Raw genomic sequence first — 26,002 nt, forward strand, 5'->3', positions numbered from 1 at the left:
TCTAACACTCCACTTTTAGCTAACACTCCACTGTTAGATTTGAACAACTGTGTTTAACAAAGTTTTCCTTTAATGTTTGGTTTCTAGGATCCTACAGCTATTTGCGGAGATATTGGATTTTGTACGGCTGTTTCATCTCCCCCACCACTGCATCTCGTAAGTTTAGTTTTCATTGATTCTTGCAGAGGATTTCATGAAAGTATAGCTTGAATTATCCATCCTATCATGAAAGGGAGTTGAGATTTCTAATTCAAGAAATTTTCAGAGTTTGTTGTGGATAATTGACTATCACAAAAAAAAAAAATCAGCTATGGCTGCTCTTGGAGCAGAATTATCCAGCTTGTGAGAGAACAACTGCTCCTGGAGGGCAGATTAATCTTATCAGAGAAAGAAAATTGCTCCTTGAGCAGTGGTACTCTGGTGCCACAGAGTGAATGTGCATATTGAACATATTTCAAAAGAGCCCCCCCCACCCAAAAAAAAAGAGGAAAACCCAAAGAAATATTCTTTGCTAGAACATCGTATAACTTTTTTCTTTCTATAGAACGGTGATCAGTGCACAGACTGTAAGAATTTCTTCCAAGATGTATCCACGATGCTGAAGAATACTTCAACTCAGGTAGGATTAACTGAAGTCATACTTTAAGTCACCAATTTTGTATCTATATCCATTTGACCTTCATTTGTAGAAGTTGTTATTAGAGGGAGCAGAGTTCCCTTGGCATAGCTATACCATTTGGTACTGTATCACATCACGTCTACATTTTATCACATGTCCCCTCCACCCCCCACCTGTGTCATTTAGTTATGAGAAACGGTTAACCGAATATAGGATTAAAAACAAAAATTTTCCAGAAACTTTGCAAAGAGCCAAAAAAAAAGGTGGCTTTCAAGCAGAAATGAATTTTAGTAGTTAATGAGTTTGTAAAAAAAAAAATCATATGCACATGTGACAATGCTATTAGAAGCAGACCTTTATGAATAATTTCTGTACTAGAAAAAGGGTTGCTTGGGGAGGGGGGGCGGTTGGGGGGTTAGATAGAGAGATGTGCTAGTCAGAAGCCATAGGATCTTGTAAGCCTGTCTGACAGAGGATCACAACAGTTATATATTACCTAACAAGTAATGGACTCCATCTTCAGTGGACTAACTTCTGTTTGAATTTTATTTAGTTAAGTTTAGTTTTAGACTGGGAAGTTGAGACAGAAATATGTTTTATATCACCATTTTTATTTTTGGTCCTGCAGCAAATGATTCTCCAAGAGCTTGAAACTCTCTGTAACAACCTCGGTCCAAGCATCGGCCCTCAGTGTCAGCAATACGTCTCAGAATACGGACCCTTGGTGTTTAACTTTTTGCTACAGTACCTGGTAAGAGCCATCATCAGGTTATTGTTATATCTTTTCGGGTAGTTTAAGTTCGATCTGATTCAGCATCCATCTATTTTGTTCTTCCTCTAGTAAGGTACACCTTAGCTTATTCACAGTTTTGTGACTGAAAATAATATGTCTCACCTTGAATCACGGCAAAAATTGGCGATTAATTGCAATTATTTTGTTTGCAAATTTCTTCGTAAATTTACAAGGAGTTCTACAGAATTTTGCATGTCATTGTTTTGAAAATATTGGTCTATGAACCTGTTTTGATAATGTAGATCACAGTAAGGTTCATAAGGTTGCAATTCTATAGCAAAATAAGACCTGTTGAACTTGACTGTAGAAATCAACTGTCAACCTTATTTTGATAATACCTGTAAACAGCAATGCAAATTAGTTTGTAATTCTAATTTTGACAGCAAAAAAGAAGAAGTATCAATACATGTTAACAGTGTATTGGAGTAATACCAAAATGGCATAATACAGGATAGCATTTTTTCCCCTCGATTTTAGAGCAATGTGATTGCAACAGGAGAATACTATCGACCTGTTTGCTGAAGACATATAGAGACATGAGCTTTTTCCACCGATTCGCAGAATATCCGTGATCTCTTTTCTACCTCGGGGACAAAAACTATTATCCTAACACACTGTAGCATACGCAAACTGGAGCCTATACCGCAATTTTTCCAAAGTTCCGTGATTTTTTGTTTACCCCAGGCTCATCCCTGCATATAGACCTACTCTGCATACACTCACTGAGTAATTCTCAACAGTCTGTGTTTAATTCTAATATCTGTAGGAAATGCTTATTTTATCAGTTTGTAATTTTTATGGCCTTACCCTTCTACTTACAGGTGTTTCACATATTTTTTTCTGTGATTTTCTGTGATATTTATGCATCATTTCAAACCAATTCTCCTGTTTCTCTTTTAAAAGGACCCTACAGCTATTTGTGGTGACATTGGGTTTTGTCCAGCCATGTCTGAACCAACAAAATTATTTCAATTGGTGAGTGAAAATTTAAAGTTACTATAGCTGAACCCTATGAACCACTCTCCCTGTCCCTCCTCTTCCCTCCCCTCCCCTACCCTCCCCCCTCCCCTCTTCTTACTCCTCCATCTTCCCCTTTCTCTTGTGTTTTGCTTAACCTATTCTTTTTGGCTTCACATAGTGTTTCACAAGGATGAAAATAATTTAAAATTCTGTGAAAGAATGTTCCGTACGAATCATTTTCTTGTAATATTATTTTCCGATTATCTTCTTTATGTCACACAGAATGCCGATCAGTGTACAGATTGTAAGAATTTCTTCCAAGATGTTTCTACTATTCTTAACAACCCTTCCACACAGGTGATTCTTTTATGCTATTTTATTTGTATAAAAAAAAAACACTACCTGTGTCATTGCTGTTATAGTTAATATATTATAAACTTAACAAAACGATGAAATCAGCTGGAATGCATTTATAATTGTTATTGAAAAGTCACATGGTAGTGTTGAGTTTAGGTTGCCTTGCTCATGTTATCAAATGATATTTTCCAAAAGAGAAAGACTAAGCAAAAAAATATGAACATTTCCAAGTAACTTCAAACTACATTTTACTTTCAGCAAATGATTATTGAGGATATCGAGAACCTCTGTAACAGTCTCGGTCCGAGCCTCGGCCCTCAGTGTCAGCAATACGTCTCAGAATATGGATCCTTGGTTATAAACTTCCTTCTGCAGTACCTGGTAAGTGTATGTGTGTCTTTGTGGTATATCTTGCTAGCCCGATAACTTTTTGTGCTGTTTTAACGGATGAAATTGTTCAAAAGCAGAGGCTTCTTAAATTTATGTGTGTGTATGAGAGAGAGGGGGGGGGGATTGTGTTGTAATCTTTAAAACAAAATCAGATGTGTGATACATGTGAAGGGTTTTAAATGTTTCAATAATTCCTGAAAGTGAGAGCATTTCTTAGAATGCCTATTTTTAATTGTTGCATGTTTTATAGTTTTTTAAATTTTTTTTTCAATCTATCTACAGGACCCTAATGCTATTTGTGGGGATATTGGATTCTGCAGTTCTACCCCAAGATCATTCGAAAAACTTGTGAAAGTGGCAAGTATATACATTTGGATGCTTTTCAGGATATTTGCATATCTATACTCTGCATGAAATGTAAAACATTTAGATATGCATGTCACTTTCCTAACCTCTGATTTTGAAGGAGCTTACTTTAGTTTGGATTAATGTTTGAATACTCTTAAGCCAGTTGTTATGATAAAGTTGTCAAATTTTCTGGAAGGTAACACTTTTTACCGTGAAAGATTCTTTTTGTAATGTGAAGAATGTAAGGATTTTTTTCTTCTGGTAGAAGATCCTGACATTTGATGGTGTAATTTATCGATGATAACTTTTCACGAAGCAGAACAAGCCATGTAATCTTAATCTTACGCTTAATCTCAAGATCTATCTAGCTATTTATAAATTAAATTAAAATAAAATAAAAAAGCTACATTTTCTTTTTAATGTTGTTTGTTCTTGCACCCATCTCTTACACAGAATGCCGATCAGTGTACAGATTGTAAGAATTTCTTCCAAGATGTTGTTACTATTCTTAACAACCCTTCCACACAGGTGATTTTTTTTTGCTATTTTAGTATGAAAGAACCACTAGCTGTGGAATTGCTGGTATAGTTAATATATTGTAAATAAACAAAGAATGTGTAGCAGTCAGTTTTCATTACGTGAGCTGAAAAGTCATTACTATTGAAAAGTAACATCGTAGTAGAAAGTTTAGGTCGCCTTGCTCATGTTATCAAATGACGTTTGCCAGAGACTGTATAAAAGTAAAAAATACGAACGGTTTCAAATAACGTCAAAATACATTTACTTTCAGCAAATGGTCGTTCAGGATATTGAGAACCTCTGTAGTAATCTGGGTCAAACCCTCAGCCCTCAGTGCCAGCAATATGTCTCAGAATATTTACTTAATATAATTAATTGAGGCTTCAGAAATGGCTCGGTCTTGGACAGAGTAAGGCAGTAGAGAAGCTGATAAAACAAGCAATAGAATTCTGGTAGGAACTGTTTCAGAATTGTGTAAATTGGGATGGCACAGGTAATGGTGAGGGGGGAGGGGAGGGGATGGTGGTGGTAGAGGAGGGAATTGGAAGGAGGATTGGGATGTTTTACTCAAAGCAAAGTTAACAGAAGCGCTGGCATTTATTTTTGTTTTAATCCTATGGTCATGAATATGTGTAAGTATTTTAAATATTTCAAGTCATAATTCCTTGTCTCTTTTTTTATTTTTAGCAACAAATTCTTCAAGAGCTCGAAACCCTTTGCAATGACCTCGGTCCAAGCATCGGCCCTCAGTGTCAACAATACGTCTCAGAATACGGTCCTTTGGTCATAAACTTCCTTTTACAGTATTTGGTGAGTTTTGAGCTGTGCTTTTTATCCCACTTCTTACCATTGCAGTAGTTGCAACGTTTAATCCAGGGATAATATTTTTTTTGTGTCTGGTGACGGAAGAGGAACATATTTCGAGGTCCGTAGGGATATTTGCATTCGTTTTCTTCATGCCGTTTTAGAGATAACCGACATTTGTTTTAGAGTTTAGAGATGTTGAACCGGAAATGAACTTGACGGGGAGAAAGTGTGTTAGTGTCTTCAAAGCACGTGGACAGACTCGCTGTTTACGTTTATTTCAAATTTGCATCTTATTTTGCTGCTCCAAAGTTGAGATACCCCCAGTTCATAAATAACATGTTTACTTCACACCCATTTTAAGAAAAAGTTGGAATTGTGTATGAAATAATAGATTAAAATATGAAGTGAAAAACAAAGACTATTCTCAGTGTGCGATTGTGATATCTCACGTGTCTGCCTCCAGTACGTTTCAGGTACGACCTCAAACTGTGATTGTTTTGAAACTATGAGTATCTCGAAACTGTCATGTGCAGATTGAATGCAAATTGCACCAGGATGCTCAGAATACCTTTTGCTTTCACCTGTCAAAAATTTAATTCGAAACAATTTGAATCGAAATTGTTAGTGAGAGATTAATGACAGGTTTAAATCCGAGGTTCAGAATGAGATGTAATTTAAACGCTACAAAGGAGTTACTATTCTCGAACCTGACCACAGATTTGCTTGATGTTTCATATTAGTTATGTAGATTTATAGCTTTCAAGAAATAAGAAGACCAAGGGTTATAAGAAGTCTATTAGTAATTACAACGGATTATATTAAGCAGAGAAGTTATTATCAGAGATTAACGGAATTAGGTAATCCAATTTGTGATGCTGGGGTTAAATCTGCCGCCTGGAGGAAGGAGGAGGGGAGGGAAGGGGGAGGAGGAGGAGGAGGAATTAGTCTTCACTTCACATCACCATCTTTTCAAATTCAAATGTTATGTCATTTGAAATCGTAAGGGTGAAGTTATATTTACAGAAGGCTCTTGTATTTGGAATAAATCAAAATTCAATAGAAATTACTCTGAAAATACTTGTTTGAAAAATTGGATGTACTGGGTATTCGGATGCTAGGAAGCTCTAGTCGAAAACTGGTACTCGGATTAAAAAGGAAAAGGAGCAATTGGAACACGATACTCGTAAGCTTTAAAGTACTTGGTACTCAGATAAAGGTACTCGACTACAACACTGTTTATTAATACTTAACAAAGCATCTCATGATAGAACATTAGGTAATGTTATGTGACCATATCATCACATGTTTCATCAACAGGATCCTGCCAGCGTGTGTTCCCAAATTGGATTTTGCAGTGGAATGAATGAAGTTGTAAGTTTTACTTTGATAAGCTTTTCGTTTTCTCAAAGTCCTGGTATATGTCACCCAGTTGGGACAATATTTTATACATGGTACTTTCATGTCCTGATTCAAACCATTCATACTGGTTGAAAGAGCCTGTAGCTATCAGGCAAAGGTTATGAATTGTTTGTACTGTCAGTACGATTGCTTTAAAGCATGATATGGAAGGACAGTATAGAGTGGTGTTAGCATTAGACTCAGATGAAGGTTAGGAACTGTTTATACTGTCAAAATGAGTGCTTTGAAGCTTCACATGATATGGGAGGACAGTATAGAGTGGTATTAAGCAATAAGAAACAATAAAGGTTAGGAACTGTTTATACTGTCAGTACGATTGCTTGGAAGCATGCTGTGGGAGGACAGCATAGTGTGGTGTTAGCATTAGACTCAGATGAAGGTTAGGAACTGTTTATACTGTCAGTATGAGTGCTTGGAAGCATGATATGAGGGGAGAGTATGGAGTGGTATTAGCACTAGACTCAGATGAAGGTTAGGAACTGTTTATACTGTCAGTATGAGTGCTTTGAAGCATGATATGAGAGGATAGTATGGAGTGGTATAAGCATTAGACTCAGATAAAGGTTAGGATTTGTTTGTACTGTCAGTATGATTGCTTTGAAGCTGATATGGGAGGGCAGTAAAATGTGATGTTAATGGTAATTTTGTTGCAACTGGCAGTGTCAGTCTCTCAGTACCACATTATAACTGCCCTCTGGTATCGTGCTTCAAAGCAGTCGTACTGACAGTATGAACTTTCCAAACCCTTTATCCGATAGAAACATAATATTCATGCTGCTCATACAGTCTTTGCAAGTGGTTTGAAGCAAGACAAAAAGGAACAGTTTAGAATAGATTGTCACAACTGGGTGAGCTAAGTTTAGGTGACAATGTCCAATCTAGTTTAATATATTCAGCAGCCTGGGGTGACATTCAATGACATGTACTAAACCTTACACGTGTATAAAAATTTGCGGATTGATCGTGTCATTCTGACATTAATTCCTGTTAACATTCTTTTGAAACATTTTCTCTTTTAGATCTCGTTTGTCGAACTCCAATCTGCTCTTCCTGTCTCACCGATGAATGAGGAACCTCTCGAAGAGGAGGGAGCTGGGTGTGAGGTTTGCAAACTTGTCGTATCACAGATCGAAGTCTACCTCAAAGACGGAGCCACAGAGGTAACTTTCTTCCCATTAGCTCCCCCACCAACTCCCCCCACAACCCCCCCCCCCCATATCCTTTCCAATATTTTGAGTTTTAGTTATAAGAACAGGCATGAGCTTTTCCGCGAATTCGCGGAATATCCGTGATTTCTTTTCTACCTCGGGGACAAAAACATTTATCCTAACACACTGTAGCATACGCAAACTGGAGCCTATACCGCAATTTTCAGCAAAGTTCCGTGATTTTTTTTACCCCAGGCTCAGCCCTGTAGGAAATTTCCCTATTCCCTTCAGTGATTCTCTAAACCTCTAAAAAAGTTAGCATTTCTAAATCATGTCTCTCACACTTTGTAACAATTGTTTGTTCTAAACCATATTTTGTATTGTCACTTAACTGATGTTTTTTTTCCTCTCACCTCGCCCAGGAGGAGATAACTGCGGCGCTCGAGAAATTCTGCTCCATTCTACCATCCTCTTTAGCTAACCAGTGCACTGCTTTCATGGACCAATATGGGCCAGTCGTTCTGAAACTTTTGGCCGACGAAATGGATCCTGACCAAGTTTGCAGCTTCCTCAAGCTCTGTGCTGCAGGTAAGGTTTGGTCCCCCCCCCACTGAAAAGGAATCATACTATATCCATCTGTTCAGTGTAATTGTTTTTGTTGGAGGTATTTATTTTAAAATTCAAATTGCCAATGCCATAACTAGTTAAAGCCCTGTATTTTCCCCTTTTTTTCAGACAAAACTTTCTATTTTTTTGGGGGGGGGCATGTTGTGATATATGTTCTTTGTAGGACTTCCCACTATCCCCCCCCACCACACTCCCTCCCCACCTAAACACACAGACACATTCTTTAGGGCTAATTGCAGTATTTAAACGTCTGCAAACTTTCTGGGAAGAGTTGTGAATCTTTACCGGGAAGCAATTTGTGAGTATGTGTAGAATCATTGTCTAGTTCGGCCCAAAAACAGCATGATAAAAGTAACTTACGATGTGTTTACCTGTGACTTAAATATACTACTTATCATGAGAGCTGTCATTTGGATGCAAAAATTCTTTGGCAGATGTTACCTTTTTACAGCCATGCTTTGTTTTTTTCACTTCTGTATGCTTAATTTATGTTTTTTTTCTCTTCATTTTGCAGAATTCCAACAAAGCCCAAAATGTACTCTCTGTGAATATGTAATGCAAAAGTTAGAGACCATGATTTCAAAACAGTCTACTGTTGTAAGTTTCCATTGTTTTTTAATATTTTTCACATTTTGGTAGCCCCATTGTGAGGTTCCCAACTATTTCCCAAATATTTCAAAAATTTTAGTTCCTGAAGATATGATTTTCGTTCAGTCTACGGTCACCACTTCGCACAGATGACCTGTGTATTTTCAGTTACAAGTTTTAGCTGGACCATGCTGCAAATGCCAGTGTAACTATTGTGCAAATTTCAGCCTCAGCTTTGTGAAATGTCAACCTAGCTATGGTACCGATATCAGCCTAATCATCTTTACCATGTGAAATATCATGATGATAATTGTTCAACGAATAGTGTGTAACTAGTGCGAATATATCATGTCAGCCTAACCGCTGTGCAAAGTCACCCTGAGCCATTGTGAAATACTAGCCTAGCAATGAACCAGATAGCAGCCTAACCATTGTACAATGTGAAATGTCATTAAAAAAACCAATGTTTAAGGCAGTGTTACCATTGTGCAATTTGACATACCAGCTTATCCATTAGTACAGATGTCAGCCTAACCTTACCAAAATGTCAGCCTATCCATTGTGAAATGTCAGCCTAACCATGGTACAGATGTTAGCTTTCACCATTTCCAGTTTTGCATCCCATCGCCAGTTTAATTCCATCTCCTTCTAGAACTAAAATCACAGAAAACAGAGATGTACAAGTCATCCCATAGCAATATTAGATATGGCTACTTCAGTCTTTACATAATGTGTCTTTGTAGGCTTGTGAACCCCCCCCTCCTCCCCTCCCCACACCAAAACCCACTCCACTCCTTCTGTCCCTCCTAACTATACAGAAGTACAGTAATATAAGAAAGTAAAAGCCATCATTTTATTGATGTTTTCTTTTCACGTCATAGGCTGAAATCGAAGCAGCCTTGGAAAAAGTTTGCTCACTCCTTCCAGGCTCAATCTCGGACCAATGTCAACAGTTTGTAGACCAGTATACACCAACCATCATCAATCTGATCGTACAAAATGTTTCACCTCAACTGATCTGCCGTACTCTAGGCCTCTGCAAAGCAAGCTCAGAGTCTGGTAAGCTGATTGTTCCTCAGTCTTTAAAGTTACTTAATTGGTTATCTGCATTGCCCCAAACGTTATGCTTTAAAGTCAAGCAATGGTCACCCATGGTCAAACATCCAACAGCTCCTATTGAATTGTACAGTATTATTTTGTATAGAATTGTACAGATGTCAGCCTAACCATCCTGAAATGTAAGCCTAGCCATGGTACAGATGTCAACCGGTCTTGCATCATATCATTGGTTTACTCCTACCCCTCTAGCACTAAAATCACAGAATCAGAGATGTGAAAGTCACCCCTTAGTATAGCTCTAACAAGGCATCTTACTGGCCCACTGATTCTCCTGTGAAGATATTAAAGTTGCCAAGCTTAACACTTAAAAAAGTCGGAAATATTTTGGCAGTTCAAAACCTCCTGGAAAGTCCTTTTGAAAACTCCCCCCCCCCCCCACCACACTCCCTCCCCACCTAAACACACAGACACATTCTTTAGGGCTAATTGCAGTATTTAAACGTCTGCAAACTTTCTGGGAAGAGTTGTGAATCTTTACCGGGAAGCAATTTGTGAGTATGTGTAGAATCATTGTCTAGTTCGGCCAAAAACAGCAAACTAAAAGTAATTTACGAGGCATTTACTTGTGACTTAAATATACTACTTATCATGAGAGCTGTCATTTGGATGCAAAAATTCTTTGGCAGATGTCACCTTTTTACAGCCATGCTTTGTATTTTTCACTTCTGTATGCTTAATTTATGTTTTTTTTCTCTTCATTTTGCAGAATTCCAACAAAGCCCAAAATGTACTCTCTGTGAATATGTAATTCAAAAGTTAGAGACCATGATTTCAAAACAGTCTACTGTTGTAAGTTTCCATTGTTTTTTACTATTTTTCACATTTTGGTAGCCCCATTGTGAGGTTCCCAACTATTTCCCAAATATTTCAAAAATTTTAGTTCCTAAAGATATGACTTTCGTTCAGTCTACGGTCACCACTTCGCACAGATGACCTGTGTATTTTCAGTTACAGTTTTTAGCTGGACCATGCTGCAAATGCCAGTGTAACTATTGTGCAAATTTCAGCCTCAGCTTTGTGAAATGTCAACCTAGCTATGGTACCGATATCAGCCTAATCATCTTTACCATGTGAAATATCATGATGATAATTGTTCAACGAATAGTGTGTAACTAGTGCGAATATATCATGTCCAGCCTAACCGCTGTGCAAAGTCACCCTGAGCCATTGTGAAATACTAGCCTAGCAATGAACCAGATAGCAGCCTAACCATTGTACAATGTGAAATGTCATTAAAAAAACCAATGTTTAAGGCAGTGTTACCATTGTGAAATTTGACATACCAGCTTATCCATTAGTACAGATGTCAGCCTAACCTTACCAAAATGTCAGCCTATCCATTGTGAAATGTCAGCCTAACCATGGTACAGATGTTAGCTTTCACCATTTCCAGTTTTGCATCCCATCGCCAGTTTAATTCCATCTCCTTCTAGAACTAAAATCACAGAAAACAGAGATGTACAAGTCATCCCATAGCAATATTAGATATGGCTACTTCAGTCTTTACATAATGTGTCTTTGTAGGCTTGTGAACCCCCCCTCCTCCCCTCCCCACACCAAAACCCACTCCACTCCTTCTGTCCCTCCTAACTATACAGAAGTACAGTAATATAAGAAAGTAAAAGCCATCATTTTATTGATGTTTTCTTTTCACGTCATAGGCTGAAATCGAAGCAGCCTTGGAAAAAGTTTGCTCACTCCTTCCAGGCTCAATCTCGGACCAATGTCAACAGTTTGTAGACCAGTATACACCAACCATCATCAATCTGATCGTACAAAATGTTTCACCTCAACTGATCTGCCGTACTCTAGGCCTCTGCAAAGCAAGCTCAGAGTCTGGTAAGCTGATTGTTCCTCAGTCTTTAAAGTTACTTAATTGGTTATCTGCATTGCCCCAAACGTTATGCTTTAAAGTCAAGCAATGGTCACCCATGGTCAAACATCCAACAGCTCCTATTGAATTGTACAGTATTATTTTGTATAGAATTGTACAGATGTCAGCCTAACCATCCTGAAATGTAAGCCTAGCCATGGTACAGATGTCAACCGGTCTTGCATCATATCATTGGTTTACTCCTACCCCTCTAGCACTAAAATCACAGAATCAGAGATGTGAAAGTCACCCCTTAGTATAGCTCTAACAAGGCATCTTACTAGCCCACTGATTCTCCTGTGAAGATATTAAAGTTGCCAAGCTAAACACTAAAATAAGTCTGGGAATATTTTGGCCGTTCAAAACCTCCTGGAAAATCCTTTTGAAAACTCTCATGCAGTAATTCTTCTTGCACAATAACATTTGGAGGCCATACTTCTTAATCTTGAAAAGGGCATTTTTTGTTTTTAGTATTCAGTCACCAAAGTCAGTTTTACCAAACCTATCAAATGAATAAATTTCATGGTAGATTTTTATCACTATATTTCCATCTAGAGTAAAATTGTTACTTTTGTTTCATCATTAGATTCGTATTTAAAGGACGTTTAATTCACTTATGGACAAATGTAATGCTATAAATATGACAGTGTACGCTGAAAATTTGTAAGTAATTCCTGCTGGATATTAAGATGCAAACGAGGTAATCAACAAGAAAAGAAAGAATCTAACTGGTGCAGAGAATTGCATAATTTATTCAAAATTAATCTTCAATTAAAATTTTGCATCCTTGGAATCTTTTTTCGTAGATGTTCACGAACAGCTTGGTCCAACTTGCGTCCTTTGTCAGTATGTGATGAAAGAATTGGAGTCTCTCCTCGCTAAGGAGTCCACTATTGTAAGTGTTTTTCTCCATCTGTTTGCAGTCTTGCCTTTGACAGCATCAAGCAATGATTACTCATAAGCTCCTTTAAAGCAGCATTCAGGGTTTCATTCAACTTTAATAATCAATCTATGAGGCATTACACAACATTGACAGTATCAACCAAAGATATATTCATAAGCTCCTTTAAAGCAGCATTCATGATTTCATTCAACTTTGATAATCAATCTAAGAGACATTACACAACATTGACAGTATCAACCAAAGATATATTCATTAGCTCCTTTAAAGCAGCATTCAGGGTTTCATTCAACTTTAATAATCAATCTATGAGGCATTACACAACATTGACAGTATCAAGCAAAGATATATTCATAAGCTCCTTTAAAGCAGCATTTGTGATTTCCTTCAGCCTCAAGAATCTATCTCACAATATATAATCACAATTTTGACCCAGTTTTATAACAAAAACGCTAAATTTGACATTCTAATAATACATATCTCTCATACTAATGCCAAGGAAAGTTTAAGCTTTACATTGTATTAGGTATCCAAGAGGAAGTGTCTTTGGTAGAGGTCATAGGTCATTTGTGATCAGCTGTATATAAACCATTAAAGATCTTTAACCAATTAGTATCTCAAGGATGGACCCACCTTAAACAGATTTTGGATTTGATATATGGCTACTAAGTTCCCATAGCCTGCAATTCTTTGTAGGGTCGAAACAGAATTCATTCTTTTGAGGTCAACAGAGGTCACACTCTAAGATGGTTGACAAGAACAGTACTATCAAAGGAACCTTTAAAAGCATATTTTGCATTTATAAACAATTAATCCGTTGACAAAAAACAACCTAAATTGAATCTGATAAGAGTCGTTCAGTCTGTAAGAGTCATTAGCGTGTTTTGAATCATACACTTGTACACGTTTCCATCTGATAATTTTTTGTCTTTCCTTTGGTGCAGAGCGATATTGAAGCAGCTCTTGATAAAGTTTGCAGTCTAATGCCAGGCACATTATCTCAGCAATGCCAGCAGTTTGTTGATACTTACACGCCAACCATTGTGAATCTACTGGTCCAGTACGTACCCCCGAGATTAGTCTGTGTGGTTCTGCGACTTTGCATGTTCGAAGAAGCCCCAGCACCAGGTACCAAAGAAGAGCATTCTCCCAATTTTTTACTTTGTATTGTTTATTACTGTGAGAAATGAATGTATTGAAGCAATGAGGCTTAGCAATCAGGAGGTTCGGGGTTCAATTTTCCGGCCGGGTAATAGTAAGGTGTTTTTTTTTATCCCAGAGCAATCTATGGTTTTCCCATCTGAAATGACTTTCTAAATTAAAAAGATTCCAAATTTGTGTTAAAATGTCGACTTGGAAGCCACCCAACGTGTAAGTTGTAATCCATAAGCTCTTGCGGGTGTCTCCCACATTTGTGGTTGCTCAAGCATCATAAAAATAGCTGCTGTTTATTATGATTATGATTATGATTATTATTATTATTATTATTAAACTGGGCACGTTTGGAGTAGGTGTTCCTAGAAAACAATTCAGGTGGTATTACTATATAGCATTACAATATAATATTACGTCCTTTAAATCCTTACGTAACATGTACACTTCGTGACTAGTTTACTCAGAGAAAACTGCTGCAGTGTGCAAGTGCCACATCACTTCATTATGAATGAATAAACAACAATAGGGAATAAATGTCATTCTTCAAACGGTCTTGTTGAAACAGTGGAAACAACTATTACAGAAATTAGATCTTGCTTTATTGACCAATTCTCATGAATAGTTACCATTTTCATATTAAATTGCAATTTTTCCAAGTTCATCTTGTTGTTGATATCTTTTGTTGAAAAGTACAATTCAATTTCTTTACCTTTTTATACTTTTAAATTAAATCAACTCATTGGCATCCTTAAATTAATAAAAATATATATATATATATATTTGTTGAAAAAAAAAAACCTTATAACAATCAATTATATTATTCTCTCAGTTCTGAATGAGGGAGCCAATGAATTTTGCGCTATCTGTGAGTTTGCCATGAGTGAATTGGACAAGATATTGGTCGAGCCAAATACTGAGGTAAGAAACGGAGTTTTCTCCCACCCACTACTCTGGGTTATCTTACCCTATTCTTTGTTAAGAGCCAGGAAAGATGTACCATAATGCTACTAATATCTTATTATTATTATTAATAACTTATACTATTATTACTATGTATGAAGAAAAACAGTGACAGCTATACCAATTTATACTAGGTATGTACTATACTATACTAGGTATGTATTTATATGTATGTATTTTAACTAGGTATGTAACTGTGAAGAAACTTCCAACAAAATCTTGCGTGTTTGGTGTTGATGAAAAACAGTCCAGGATCGTAACACCCCACTCATAGCCGAGCTATATACCTCCATTCTCTAAAGAAGACATTTTAGAAAGTACACATTCCTGCGCTTAGAATGAAAAATTGGTTCTGTAAGCGCTGCCGTACTTGTTTCTCCTGTATCTTGATCTGAAGCTTTTTTTTTATATCGATGTATCTTTATTTGTTTATATCTATTTATCTTTTATATGTTTATATCTATGTATCTTATTTTTTTATTCTATGTATCTTTTATTTTTTATATCTATGTATCGTCTATTTGTTTATATCTATATATCGTCTATTTGTTTATATCTATGTTTCTTCTATTTTTATATTTTTTGGGTCTTTGCAGGCACAAATTGAGAATGCCCTAGACATGATCTGTGGACTCCTTCCCTCCACCATCTCTGAGACCTGCACATCTTTTGTGGCTCAGTACACCAAGGAGATCATCTTCCTGATTACACAGAGTGTATCGCCAAAACAAGTGTGTGCCGCCCTCACTCTGTGCACTACAGTCGAATCCGGTAAGAATTACGAGTCGGTGCGAATCAGTATGTAGCGTTGGTATCTCTGGATTAATTATGCATCGCACTAAAATTCAACGTCACCAACCGTTTACTCAGGGCTGTGATTGGAAACCTGAAATTAGTGATACTGTTTGCCACTAAGCACGATTCCCTCAACCGTTTCAGTTTGTGTCAACCACTCAAAAGTGATATGCACCAATGATATGTAGGGCTAAATATGAAGCCTCAAGAACTAAACACAAATTCTACTTAAGTACTATCTTCACAACAGGTGATGACTGTTTATGGTGTTGATGTACATCGCTTACCACTGTGCTAACATTACCATGGCATGTTCAGACATGAATTTGTTTCTCTTTGCTCACTGATCATATTGAGTCGGGGTTAGTGTTAAAGGCAACAGACACACCAGACCCAGGTAGACCTATAGCTTAATAATCAGGATGGAAGGATATAATCTGAACATATTTGTAGCTGGCAGGATCAAAACATATTTGTTGATGAGGGGATAAAAACATATTTTTAGCTGGCAGGATCAACACATATTTGTAGCAGGAAGGATCAAATCAAAATAATTATTTTATTCAGATTAGTTACATATGCTATCAAGTCTTATGATTTTTATTTTCTTTTATATCATTTCATCTCGGTTTTGCTCCTATTCAGCTGATGAGGTTTCGCCGGATGAAACGTTGGACCACATCGACGAACATGAGTTTGAAGCATCTACCGAATGCATCGTCTGTGAATACGCCATGAAGGAGCTAGAGAAACAGCTTGGCAAGAACGCAACAGAGGTTTGTTAAGAAAAAAACTTCAGACAGAATTCAGATCATTTTATTTCATGACAGTGTGGTTTGGTTTCATGATATTTTTTCCCCTGGTCTCATTTTGGGAACTCTATAACAGCTGGTAATTTGAGCTTTTCCAGTAAAACTTCTGTTCTGTTTCTTATATGCAATTTATTAGGCTAGGTTAGCTTCATCTGCTATGATAGTGTGTGATAGGCTAAAGCTAAGTGTTGCAGACTTTATCAAGACAAATCATCTTTTGTTTTCCTCAAATTAAAAAACGTCAGTTGTGACGTCAATACCAAAAATATAAATATCAAATGATGCATTGTTTAATATTTATGAGAGACATCGCCATGGAAACCCAACCAGCTGTTTTTGTTTGTTCCTCTCGACTACAGCAAGAGATACGGTTTGCCTTGGATGAGGTCTGCAGTCTCCTGCCAGGCACCCTCCAAGAAGACTGTAGTATCTTGGTAAACTATTACACCACAGAAGTCATTTATCAGTTCATCCGGAAATATCCCGCCAACAAGATCTGTACTCTGCTGAAAGTCTGTGCTGCAGTCGACGGTAAGGAGCTTTGGTTTTGATCTGCCTCCCTTATGATACTGGTACCGCGAGCTCGTCTGCTCAGCTTCCTCCGCCTCCGTTTAAAAGCGGGATACATGTTCGGACTCGGTCATGACAGTATTGCAATGACACGACAGATTTCTAAGATTTAATCAGAAAAATCTCATCTAAAGAAAACACATTGTTCTCTTTCATTTTAAATCAAAAAGTCATTTCTGTGCGAGAAGTAAGGAAGTTTAACTTATATTTTGGCAAATATACCTCCCAGATCGCCGGAAATAACACTTCTGAGACCCAATGATGCTCCCAAACCTCCTTAAGTTTTAGATCTCATGGCTTAGAAATTTAGTGTAGGGAAATACATGGGCGACTGCAGCAAAAAAAATCAGGGGAAAAATAATCCAAGTAGACTTTTGTATACGATGGGTCTGGGGTCCTCTCCCAGAAAACAATTATAGACTGCCGCAAATGCGATTTCGTTCCAATATTTAACAACTGTGGATAAATATAATAAAATGAGAACTGCTGCATGTCATTTGCACAATGCTGGATCAAACTGCGTCAAAGTTCAATACAGGGGAATTTGAAATGCAGCGTTTGGTCAAGAAAAATTGGTGGGGACACGTTATATCATGTCCCCACCACTGAAAAAGTTGGTGGGGACGCGTCCTGCTGTCGCCACCATGGTCTCTGCACCCATGGCTATCGGGTGAGATTTTCAACGCTTTTCTGCAAAAATTTCACTCTAAGGTTACCTTCCTCTGCATAACTAAGTAGGACGTTGGGATTGTATTGAGAATGTCAAATTTGCTGATTGTGATTAGATTTCATTTGAATTTAAGGCAATTAATGTGATTATTATGACTTTTGTCTCCCAAAATTTCCAGGAGAATTGAAATCTGTTGCTCATGTGGAAGTGGAGCAGGAGCCCTCGTGCGCTATCTGTGAATTTGCTGTCAAGGAGTTGGAACAGATGCTCCAGAAGGATTCTACAGAGGTAGGTTGAATTATAGTAAATCCAGTTTATTAAATCATCCAACTTTCCTTCCCACCCCCTCCTCCCCCCCCACTCCCAGGAACTCCCTTCCGTTGGCTGTTTCCCTTGAGTACGGAGACAAAATGTAAATGCTTCAAAAGGAATAGTCAATGTTAATCTGCCAGAAATGTTTGAAAATGAAAAGTCAACACTTGTACACCCCTCCCGCCCCCATTCCACCCACCCTCACCCCTCTCTCCTTCTTATTTGGTTGGTATGGGAGTTTAGTAGAAGCCACAAAATTTCAATCATTTATGTGCATTTATTTATTTTGTTCTTTTAGGCTTCAATTAGAAAGGCTCTCAATTCGCTGTGCAGCAGGTTGCCAAGCACGGTCGCCAAGGATTGTCAAATGTTCGTGGATTATTACACCGAGGAGATCATCTTCGTTCTCGTTTCTCAATTCCCACCGAGCAGCCTCTGCACCTCCATCAATCTCTGCACCGCCTCTGAGATTAAGGGTGTCACGGAGAAAGGTAAGAAAGTTTTGGCCTCCCTTAAGGGACATTCTGTTGGTTGCTAGGATGTGTATCTTGGCGTGAAGACTGATATGTTCCTCTGTTTTATTTGGTAATCCCCCCCCCCCCCACCTCAGTATCTTTCGATCTTGAGATATGAATCTATGAAGGTTACTTATTCCTGCCTCTCAGTCCTCAAGGATAAGGTGGTATCCAATCTTAAATGTAATCATGACTCATACAGGCTTAGAATTTCACAATTTTACCCCACTTGTCATCAAATACAGAGTACTTCAAAAATCTGCTGGCTAAAAGCAAGTTCCCCCTGGCATTTTCCTGAATTACAAAAATCATCAGCAGGCTTTTATGTTGTGTGGAGCTATCCTATATATATATATGTTTGTATGTATATATATATATATATCAAATCTTATCTTTCAAACATGCTGAACTTTATAATTTGTGTCACTGTCTTTCATCTTGTGTGTGTCTTCGAATGCATATTAGCCTTTTCCTTTTTCCTTGTTTTATGTAGCTACTGTAGAGTTTGAGTTTATAGTTTCTTTGGTAATGGTATCATGTATATTTCTTATGTTCTTCTTGCATTTGTACAATTCAATTACGTCAAAGTGGAATTGGCTTTGTTATTAATTCACACATGAGATGAAATTTGGCCTCTGTCAATGGTTTGTCACTAAATGTAACATTCTACGATAGAATGCCTCATTATTCATAAAGACTATTTCATGTCTTTTCTTGATTGTAGTTGAACAGAACACCCAATTTTGTACCATCTGTGAATTTGTTGCCAAATATTTAGAGGAAGACTTGCAGAAGAATTCAACTGAAGTGAGTAATAATTTTTGTTCAAGCCACAATTCCCAGTTGAAATTGTCAAATTTTTCCCACTGTTATTCATTAACTGCTGACTGTGTGTGAATGTGTGTGTCTGTCATTTATGTATGAATGTTGGAATCCAAACTTCTTGTATATAACCCCCCACAATATGGGTCAATTTTATTGAAGAATTAAAAAAAACTTTAGAGTTAAAAATAATTCATGCAGAAGTTACAGATCTGGTCATTATGCTGTGAAAGTAATGGTGTATTTGCCATTGTATTGTATTGCATTGTATTGCACTGCATTGTATTGTATTGCATTGTATTGTATTATATTTCATTGTATTGCATTGTATTATATTGCATTGTATTTTATTGCATTGTATTGTATTGTATTATATTGCATTGTATTATATTGCATTGTATTGTATTGTACTGCATTGTATTGCATTGTATTGTATTATATTTTATTGTATTGCATTGTATTATATTGCATTGTATTTTATTGCATTGTATTGTATTATATTGCATTGTATTGCATTGTATTGTATTGCATTGCATTGCATTGTATTGAAATGCATATGTATTGCATTGCATTGTATAGTATTGTTTTTACCTTTATTGTATTGTGGTGGGCATGTCCTGTAGTGGGTGGACATTGTACTTTGCATTGTATTACATAGTATCGTATCGTACGTACTGCTGTAGTGGGTTTCATGTTTTGTTTCTTCACATAAGTGGCTATTACAATGCAGTTACCGTTGACCTCATTATATAGTTTGCCTCATAACCGTGACTGGTTTAACATGCTTTCCCCCGACAGGCTGAAATCAAGAAAGCTTTGGATCTCGTATGTAGCAAGTTACCTTCAACCGTCACCAAGGAATGCCAGATGTTTGTGGATTATTATACGGAAGAGATCATCTTCATCCTCGTCTCACAGTTTCCTCCGAGTAAACTCTGCTCGTCTCTCCAGCTGTGCTCTGCCGTCGAGGAAATCCAGCCACAGATAGACGAAGGTAGAGGTTTATGTCTACATAACCTAAGAAGCACACAGATCCACAATAACAAATCTGTCCATCTACAGGAGTAAACCCCTTTAAAGTGACCCAACCACAGACAGGAGAAGATACAGTTTTCTTTATATAATTTAAATCTCACCCAATAATACGTTAGTTATACATGGCTATCTTTGCGACAGTATTGCATCAGTTTTTTTTATACTTGAAACTTTGCATGTAAAACATGGATGATATTAAGAGAATTGGTTAAAAACTAAAAAATTCATCTTTAATTTAAAACTTCATTTTAATTTTAATTTAATTTTAATTTTAATTTTAATTTCTCTATCAGATACCAGTGTCTCTTGCGAAGTTTGCGTAATAGCTGTGAGAAGTGCAGAGTTGTACATCACCAAGAATACCACTGAACAGGAGATTGATAAGGTTCTAGAATACCTCTGTCAGGCATTCCCTGGATCCCTGCAAGAACAGGTAAATAATAACAACAATAATAATAATCATAATGATGGAAATTAAGTAATAAGCTATCAAGAAATTTAAAAATATATGTATCATATAAAAAGTAGTAAACTCACAAAAACTCACGGTAATGACAATTCACAACCTCAAACAGTTGAATAAACTCTCGGCTATAAATTAGAAAGACCGTGGTTTGGTTCCTTTGTGTGATGTCTTACATGATCTCGACTGTCTCTCTTTGCTCATACACCAACAACGCAATCTTTCAATTCCTGTGATGTTATGGTTACCATATTGCTTTTCGTTGAAAAATGGGACGCCTTGATATCACTAACTTTGTTTAAAACCGTCTGGTCTAAAAGACGTTAGACCTAAAAGTTACTAAAGAATTCAATCGCATAATTAGCTACATTAACAGTAGTGTTTTTTTTTACTCGTCGGAATTATGTAGCTAAGTTTGTTTGACATATTATTTGGCCCCCATGAATCATGTTTTTGTGTTGAAAAATATTTGTTATATCACCCTTCCCAAATGGCCACTTACAGTTGTGCGTGATATATGTGTAGTTGCTTTAGTTTGTGTATCTACAAGCAGCGGTAATTTTGGATGTCATGAGGATCTTTAGAAAATTTACATTGCAAAATCGGGACAATCCTGATGAACAGTGATGTATGGTAACCACCAACTCATTGCAGAGAGTTGAAGATAAGGGATCGTAGTCACTTGCACATAGAGGACAAGAAATTTAATAGAAGAAATTGCTTGTCACATTTGTTGGACATATTTTCAATATCAAATTGCTTTATACTTCCAGAAATCTTTAACTTGTTTTGTTGGAAAATCAAGCATTAAATTACTATAAAAGTTACCTTGCAACTGCTGTTAGTATAGAATTTGATGAATTTATCTCTTCTTTTTCTTTCCCCACGCCCCCCCTCCCTCCTCTCTCTCTCTCCGTCCCCACCAACAGTGCGTCACCTTCGTGCAACAGTTTGGCAACGCCATCCCAGAATTGATTGTGACTTTTGGAGATCCAGATAAGATATGCAAGGTTTGTACCAAAATTGTTTATCATACAGAATTTCTTGAGAAACAGAATTATGATATTTATCCTTTTCAAGATGGTATAGGCTTTAGCTGAGTGCGTCTTGACTCTTGTTTGGTAAACTTGCTGTTTGTTTATTTGGTGTGTGTTTTCTTGTTTTTTTTCATACAATACTAGGTATAACAAGGTCTTGAATAAATGCATTTAATGTCACTGTTTTGTTGTTATGGACTATGACTTCATAATTAGGCCAATGTTGGCACTTGGTTAATGTGTTTAAGCTTCTCTTTGAGTGAACAGGATAATTCAGCAAAATGTTATGTCATCAAACCAGTCAAAAGAACTTTATTAGTAAAATGATATCACAAATTAATGATAAAAAAAAAGAAATGCAACATTTATCTCCATTTATTTTCCTTATTTAGGATTTTCTCAGTTTATTTCTACCAATTTTGTGTATGCTGTCATTGAGTCACCAAATTGGTACACAGAAATTTAAAAGACACTTCCGTTGGCTTGGCAACCTGAATCCCATTGGTGCTAATCATGAATATTCATGTTTTGTTATGTTTTACCTTGGCAACCTGAATCCCATTGGTGCTAATCATGAATATTCATGTTTTGTTATGTTTTACACAGCTGTTAGATTTGTGCCCACAAAATGTGGACGTGAAACAATTGATGTACGAAAAATGCAAGACCGGGCCAGAATTCTGGTGTGCCTCGGAGACCAATGCCGACCTCTGTGATGTAAGTAAAATGTTAAAAGTTGAAGGTTTACAGTCTTGTTGGAGGCCAAGCCCCTCTCACATAACTTTACAACTTAACCCGGGTCATTGGTTAACTTGTCACACCCACACACCAAAGTATGCACAATCAAAAAAATCCCTCCTGGGGATACCACAGTGTAACCACATCCATGTGTCCCCTGGGGGACTTCCTATAGGGTGCAACCACAAACGGGCGCATGGGACTATATCTACAAGTTACCTCGTATGTCTCCATTTATACACCTGGGTGAAGAGAGGCAATTGAGATAAAGTGCCTTGCCCAAGGACACAATGCAATGATCTGACCAGGACTCAAACCTGCAAACCTTAGATCACAAGTCCACTGCCTTAACCACTTGACCACAATGCTCTCTATGTATAAGACCCAAACATTGCTTAAAACCTTTCTGATGCTACTGACATGTTTCAAATATTTTTCACATGTAATTTTTTAAAGAATGTTGCATCCTACTTTTGCCATTTATAAATATTTAAATTTGATAAGTGAGCTTTGTGGAAAGCCAATTTAGACTAGTGTCTTCAGTTAGGGGGGTTATGTAGATATTACAGTGGACAAAAATGGCAATAAATCAGAAAAAGAGGCAGGTATGAGGGGGGCTGGGGTGAGGGGGCAGGTGTGAGGGGGGATCATGGAGGTAGGGATAGAAAGTGATATACTTGATAACCTACAGTAGTTTTTCCGAATTACCCCTTCACTCTCTCCATCTGCCTCCTTTCACCTCCACCAAATCCCATCTTCTTGTTGAAGTTTATTTGTTTATCATATATATATTTTGCTTCATTATTGACTTCACCCAATACAATTTGTACTTTTTTAAAGAAAAAAGTCTCAACGAGAATTATTTGTCGTTGTTAGATAGGTTTCTCTGTCAGCTCTGCCAAAATTTGTTGCTTTTTATAGCTTTTCCGACCATTTGTTTGACAGGCCTGTCTTCCTTCTAACTTCTGTGACAGAATGTTTGAAATGATCCTAATTACTATAAATATTTACTTGGCAAAATAAAATCAAAATTTGACCAATTTCAATTGGTATTGTCAAAAACGTTTGGTAGAATCTATTCAAATTGTAAGTAAAACGTGTAATTGCGCAATTTTAATTTGCCCTCACTGCCTTTGATTCTTCGTTTATTTATATATAAATATGTTCGTTTTTCTCTCTTTTTTGTTTTCAGGCTGTGGAGCATTGTAAACGCCACGTCTGGAATTAACAAGGGGAATCACCGCTGAGGAAATAGAAATTAACAGATAAATATCAATTATGATATTGTGACTATTTTTTATGCAACATTTTTTGTTCATTTCTTTTTCCATTGTTACTTAAATCACTTCTCCTTTTTTAAGATATTTACCTAATGGTTTGCTTTCATTAAAGGACTTGGCTTGCCAAGAAAGAAATATAAAAGAGAAGAAACAGAAGAAAAAAAATGTAAGATGTAATGCATACAAAAATTACGACTGTATATCAATAAAAAAAATTAGTTCCGACACCAAGATAGGTTTGATCTGAACTTCATCTTGCATATTTTTTCATGTAGCTTTTGGCTACAGTTTTCACCAATTTTTCACCAATCAAGTCTTTGGAAATGAATTAGATGCATTCTTTCTTTTGCCCTTACAAATGCTTACAAGCTTTTGTAGACTTTTGTAAAGGCCTCCTTAAATTTTGTACCTATTAGAATACTAAATTTCGCTATGCAGAAAAATTTTAACATCCGGTCAAAAATTCAGGTATCGTCCAGAGGGGTCAGGAGCTGACGAACTAAGTACTAACTTTAATTCAAACAAAACACAAAAATTAAAGAATTGAATTATTATGAGAAATAGCGCATTTTTTAAAATATTTTTGCAATGCGGTTTACACAGTTTTAACAATGTCTGTAATGTTTATGGTTAAGAGCATACTCCAGCATCTATTGTCCATATCGGGAAACATCATACACAATTCATCTAATATGCGTAAACCATTTCATTTTTCTGTATCTTGTCTCTTCAAACATTTAGTATAAATTTTGTTGTTGTGTTCAGCTTAGGCATATTTTGGCAATATTTGATTTGTATTTCAAAAAAAAATATATTAGGAAATAATGTCAATTAATTTCTTTTTTTATATATACAGCTGTTGTAATTGTACATGATGGGAAAATTTATTATATGTCGTTTGTTTGTTTTCACTGAAAAGCATTTATAAATGTCATTAAGGAAAATATCAATTGTATCTTCACTCCCTTATAACTTCATCATTATTATTAATTTTTTTTTAACAATTTCTATGAAATAGGAAATCAATTTTTTTTCTTCCATCCAATGATATCTTTAAGGATTTTTTTTTGCCATTTGCCTTTACCAATAGCACCAATGTCTTTTGCTGACAAAGTTGCAATGATCAACTAAGCCAATTTTTTTTTTCTCCTTCTGGAACATGAGTAAAAATAAGAAGAACCGGATTGACATTTAAAGATTGCGTCCATTTCAGGTTGGACAAGAAAAAGATTTTATTCGAAGAGTAAAACTGTTATGTTGATCCACATAAGAGCCATGTCATTGTGCTACTGGACAAGTACATTGCTGGCATCGAAATATGAGTAATCGTGCTAAAAATGAGTTTTCAAAATGTGCTAAGAAAAAAAAACGTTTCTGTGCTCTGTGATGTAATGATTAACATTACGGAAATACAGGAGACCATTCTACATTGTGTCGTCTAAGCTTATACAATCAACAAAAGTCAATCATTTGTGTAAATTCTAACATTCCTTAAAGCCTAGGTATTGTAGTTTGCCCCATTCCTGTTACCATCGGTGGTCATGCTTTTCTTCCAGGTCGGTCAGTTTCCACATTGGAAATGGGAGTCTATTTCGTAATTTTCTGTGATCAGTCTATATCTTGAACAATCTTATTTCAAGAAATGTGGATTTATTTTTCCGTGTGGCATGAACAAGCCGAGATTTGCGAGTCATATTTTGCGATCGTAAAGTGGAATATATTTGGATTAACTCACCGAATTCCCAAATAGGTTTGTTTATTAGTCATAGAGTAATCAATCCAAGCATATTGTTTCATTCAGAAACTCAGATGGCACCTTGATTTAATGATTAGTTCCAAAGGTCCTTCTCAGTTTACATTTTAGGTTTACAGGGTGTTATTTTTAAGCCTAGATTCTATCTTGTTTTCTAGTGTTAAATTTACAAAAAAGCAACCAAATAACCCCACCCCTCCCAGGGGTGGGACAAAATAATTGGTCAAGCAGTCAGTGTTCATAATTTTCGGCCATCCAGTACCCTATGCTGTACCCCTCCACCACCACCGTGTGAACAAGTGAAGCCAAAACCAAGTTGTCTTGGTTTCTGTCTGAAATTATGTCGTGTAACTTTTTCACGAGACCAAATGAATGCTATGCTATCACTTAATGGAATTAAGCATGTTAACTGTTTTGTACACATGTGAATGTTTAATCATGTTTACGGTCACACAGGAGTACAAAATAAACATATCACTTTATTTTAGATTCCATTTTAATGTGTCATTATTCCTGCTGTCTGTTCTCCAACATTAAGCATGTTTACTCGTTTACCCTTTTCCCATTTTGGTGGTGGTTGAGGGGGTGGGGGTGTAGTGGGGTGGGCTGGTTTGGGA

At 36.7% G+C, this 26,002-nt stretch overlaps 1 protein-coding gene across 5 annotated transcripts in view; it reads left to right on the forward strand.

Moving 5' to 3' along the window:
* The window catches only part of LOC139968730 (uncharacterized), a 70,874-nt gene extending 45,002 nt beyond the window's left edge, over nt 1-25,872 (forward strand). For 4 of the 5 annotated variants that reach the window (XM_071973049.1, XM_071973052.1, XM_071973050.1 and 1 more), the window contains 30 exons: nt 88-156; nt 545-619; nt 1,248-1,370; nt 2,316-2,387; nt 2,655-2,729; nt 2,988-3,110; nt 3,402-3,476; nt 3,921-3,995; nt 4,674-4,796; nt 6,111-6,164; nt 7,232-7,372; nt 7,783-7,948; nt 8,502-8,584; nt 9,457-9,634; nt 10,401-10,483; nt 11,356-11,533; nt 12,374-12,462; nt 13,413-13,596; nt 14,453-14,541; nt 15,180-15,354; nt 16,024-16,154; nt 16,550-16,721; nt 17,609-17,718; nt 18,041-18,233; nt 18,982-19,064; nt 19,878-20,073; nt 20,408-20,547; nt 21,507-21,587; nt 22,221-22,331; nt 23,545-25,872. In XM_071973049.1, the coding sequence (XP_071829150.1) occupies nt 88-156; nt 545-619; nt 1,248-1,370; nt 2,316-2,387; nt 2,655-2,729; nt 2,988-3,110; nt 3,402-3,476; nt 3,921-3,995; nt 4,674-4,796; nt 6,111-6,164; nt 7,232-7,372; nt 7,783-7,948; nt 8,502-8,584; nt 9,457-9,634; nt 10,401-10,483; nt 11,356-11,533; nt 12,374-12,462; nt 13,413-13,596; nt 14,453-14,541; nt 15,180-15,354; nt 16,024-16,154; nt 16,550-16,721; nt 17,609-17,718; nt 18,041-18,233; nt 18,982-19,064; nt 19,878-20,073; nt 20,408-20,547; nt 21,507-21,587; nt 22,221-22,331; nt 23,545-23,580 (3,483 nt within the window). In that variant the 3' untranslated portion in view covers nt 23,581-25,872. The remainder of the gene's footprint in view (nt 1-87; nt 157-544; nt 620-1,247; nt 1,371-2,315; nt 2,388-2,654; nt 2,730-2,987; nt 3,111-3,401; nt 3,477-3,920; nt 3,996-4,673; nt 4,797-6,110; nt 6,165-7,231; nt 7,373-7,782; nt 7,949-8,501; nt 8,585-9,456; nt 9,635-10,400; nt 10,484-11,355; nt 11,534-12,373; nt 12,463-13,412; nt 13,597-14,452; nt 14,542-15,179; nt 15,355-16,023; nt 16,155-16,549; nt 16,722-17,608; nt 17,719-18,040; nt 18,234-18,981; nt 19,065-19,877; nt 20,074-20,407; nt 20,548-21,506; nt 21,588-22,220; nt 22,332-23,544) is intronic. The other variant, XM_071973053.1, reaches the window with a different exon arrangement.
* Nucleotides 25,873-26,002: the final 130 nt, after the last annotated feature.

This window comes from Apostichopus japonicus, chromosome 6 (assembly GCF_037975245.1).
Source record: "Apostichopus japonicus isolate 1M-3 chromosome 6, ASM3797524v1, whole genome shotgun sequence".
NCBI lineage: Eukaryota > Metazoa > Echinodermata > Holothuroidea > Aspidochirotida > Stichopodidae > Apostichopus > Apostichopus japonicus.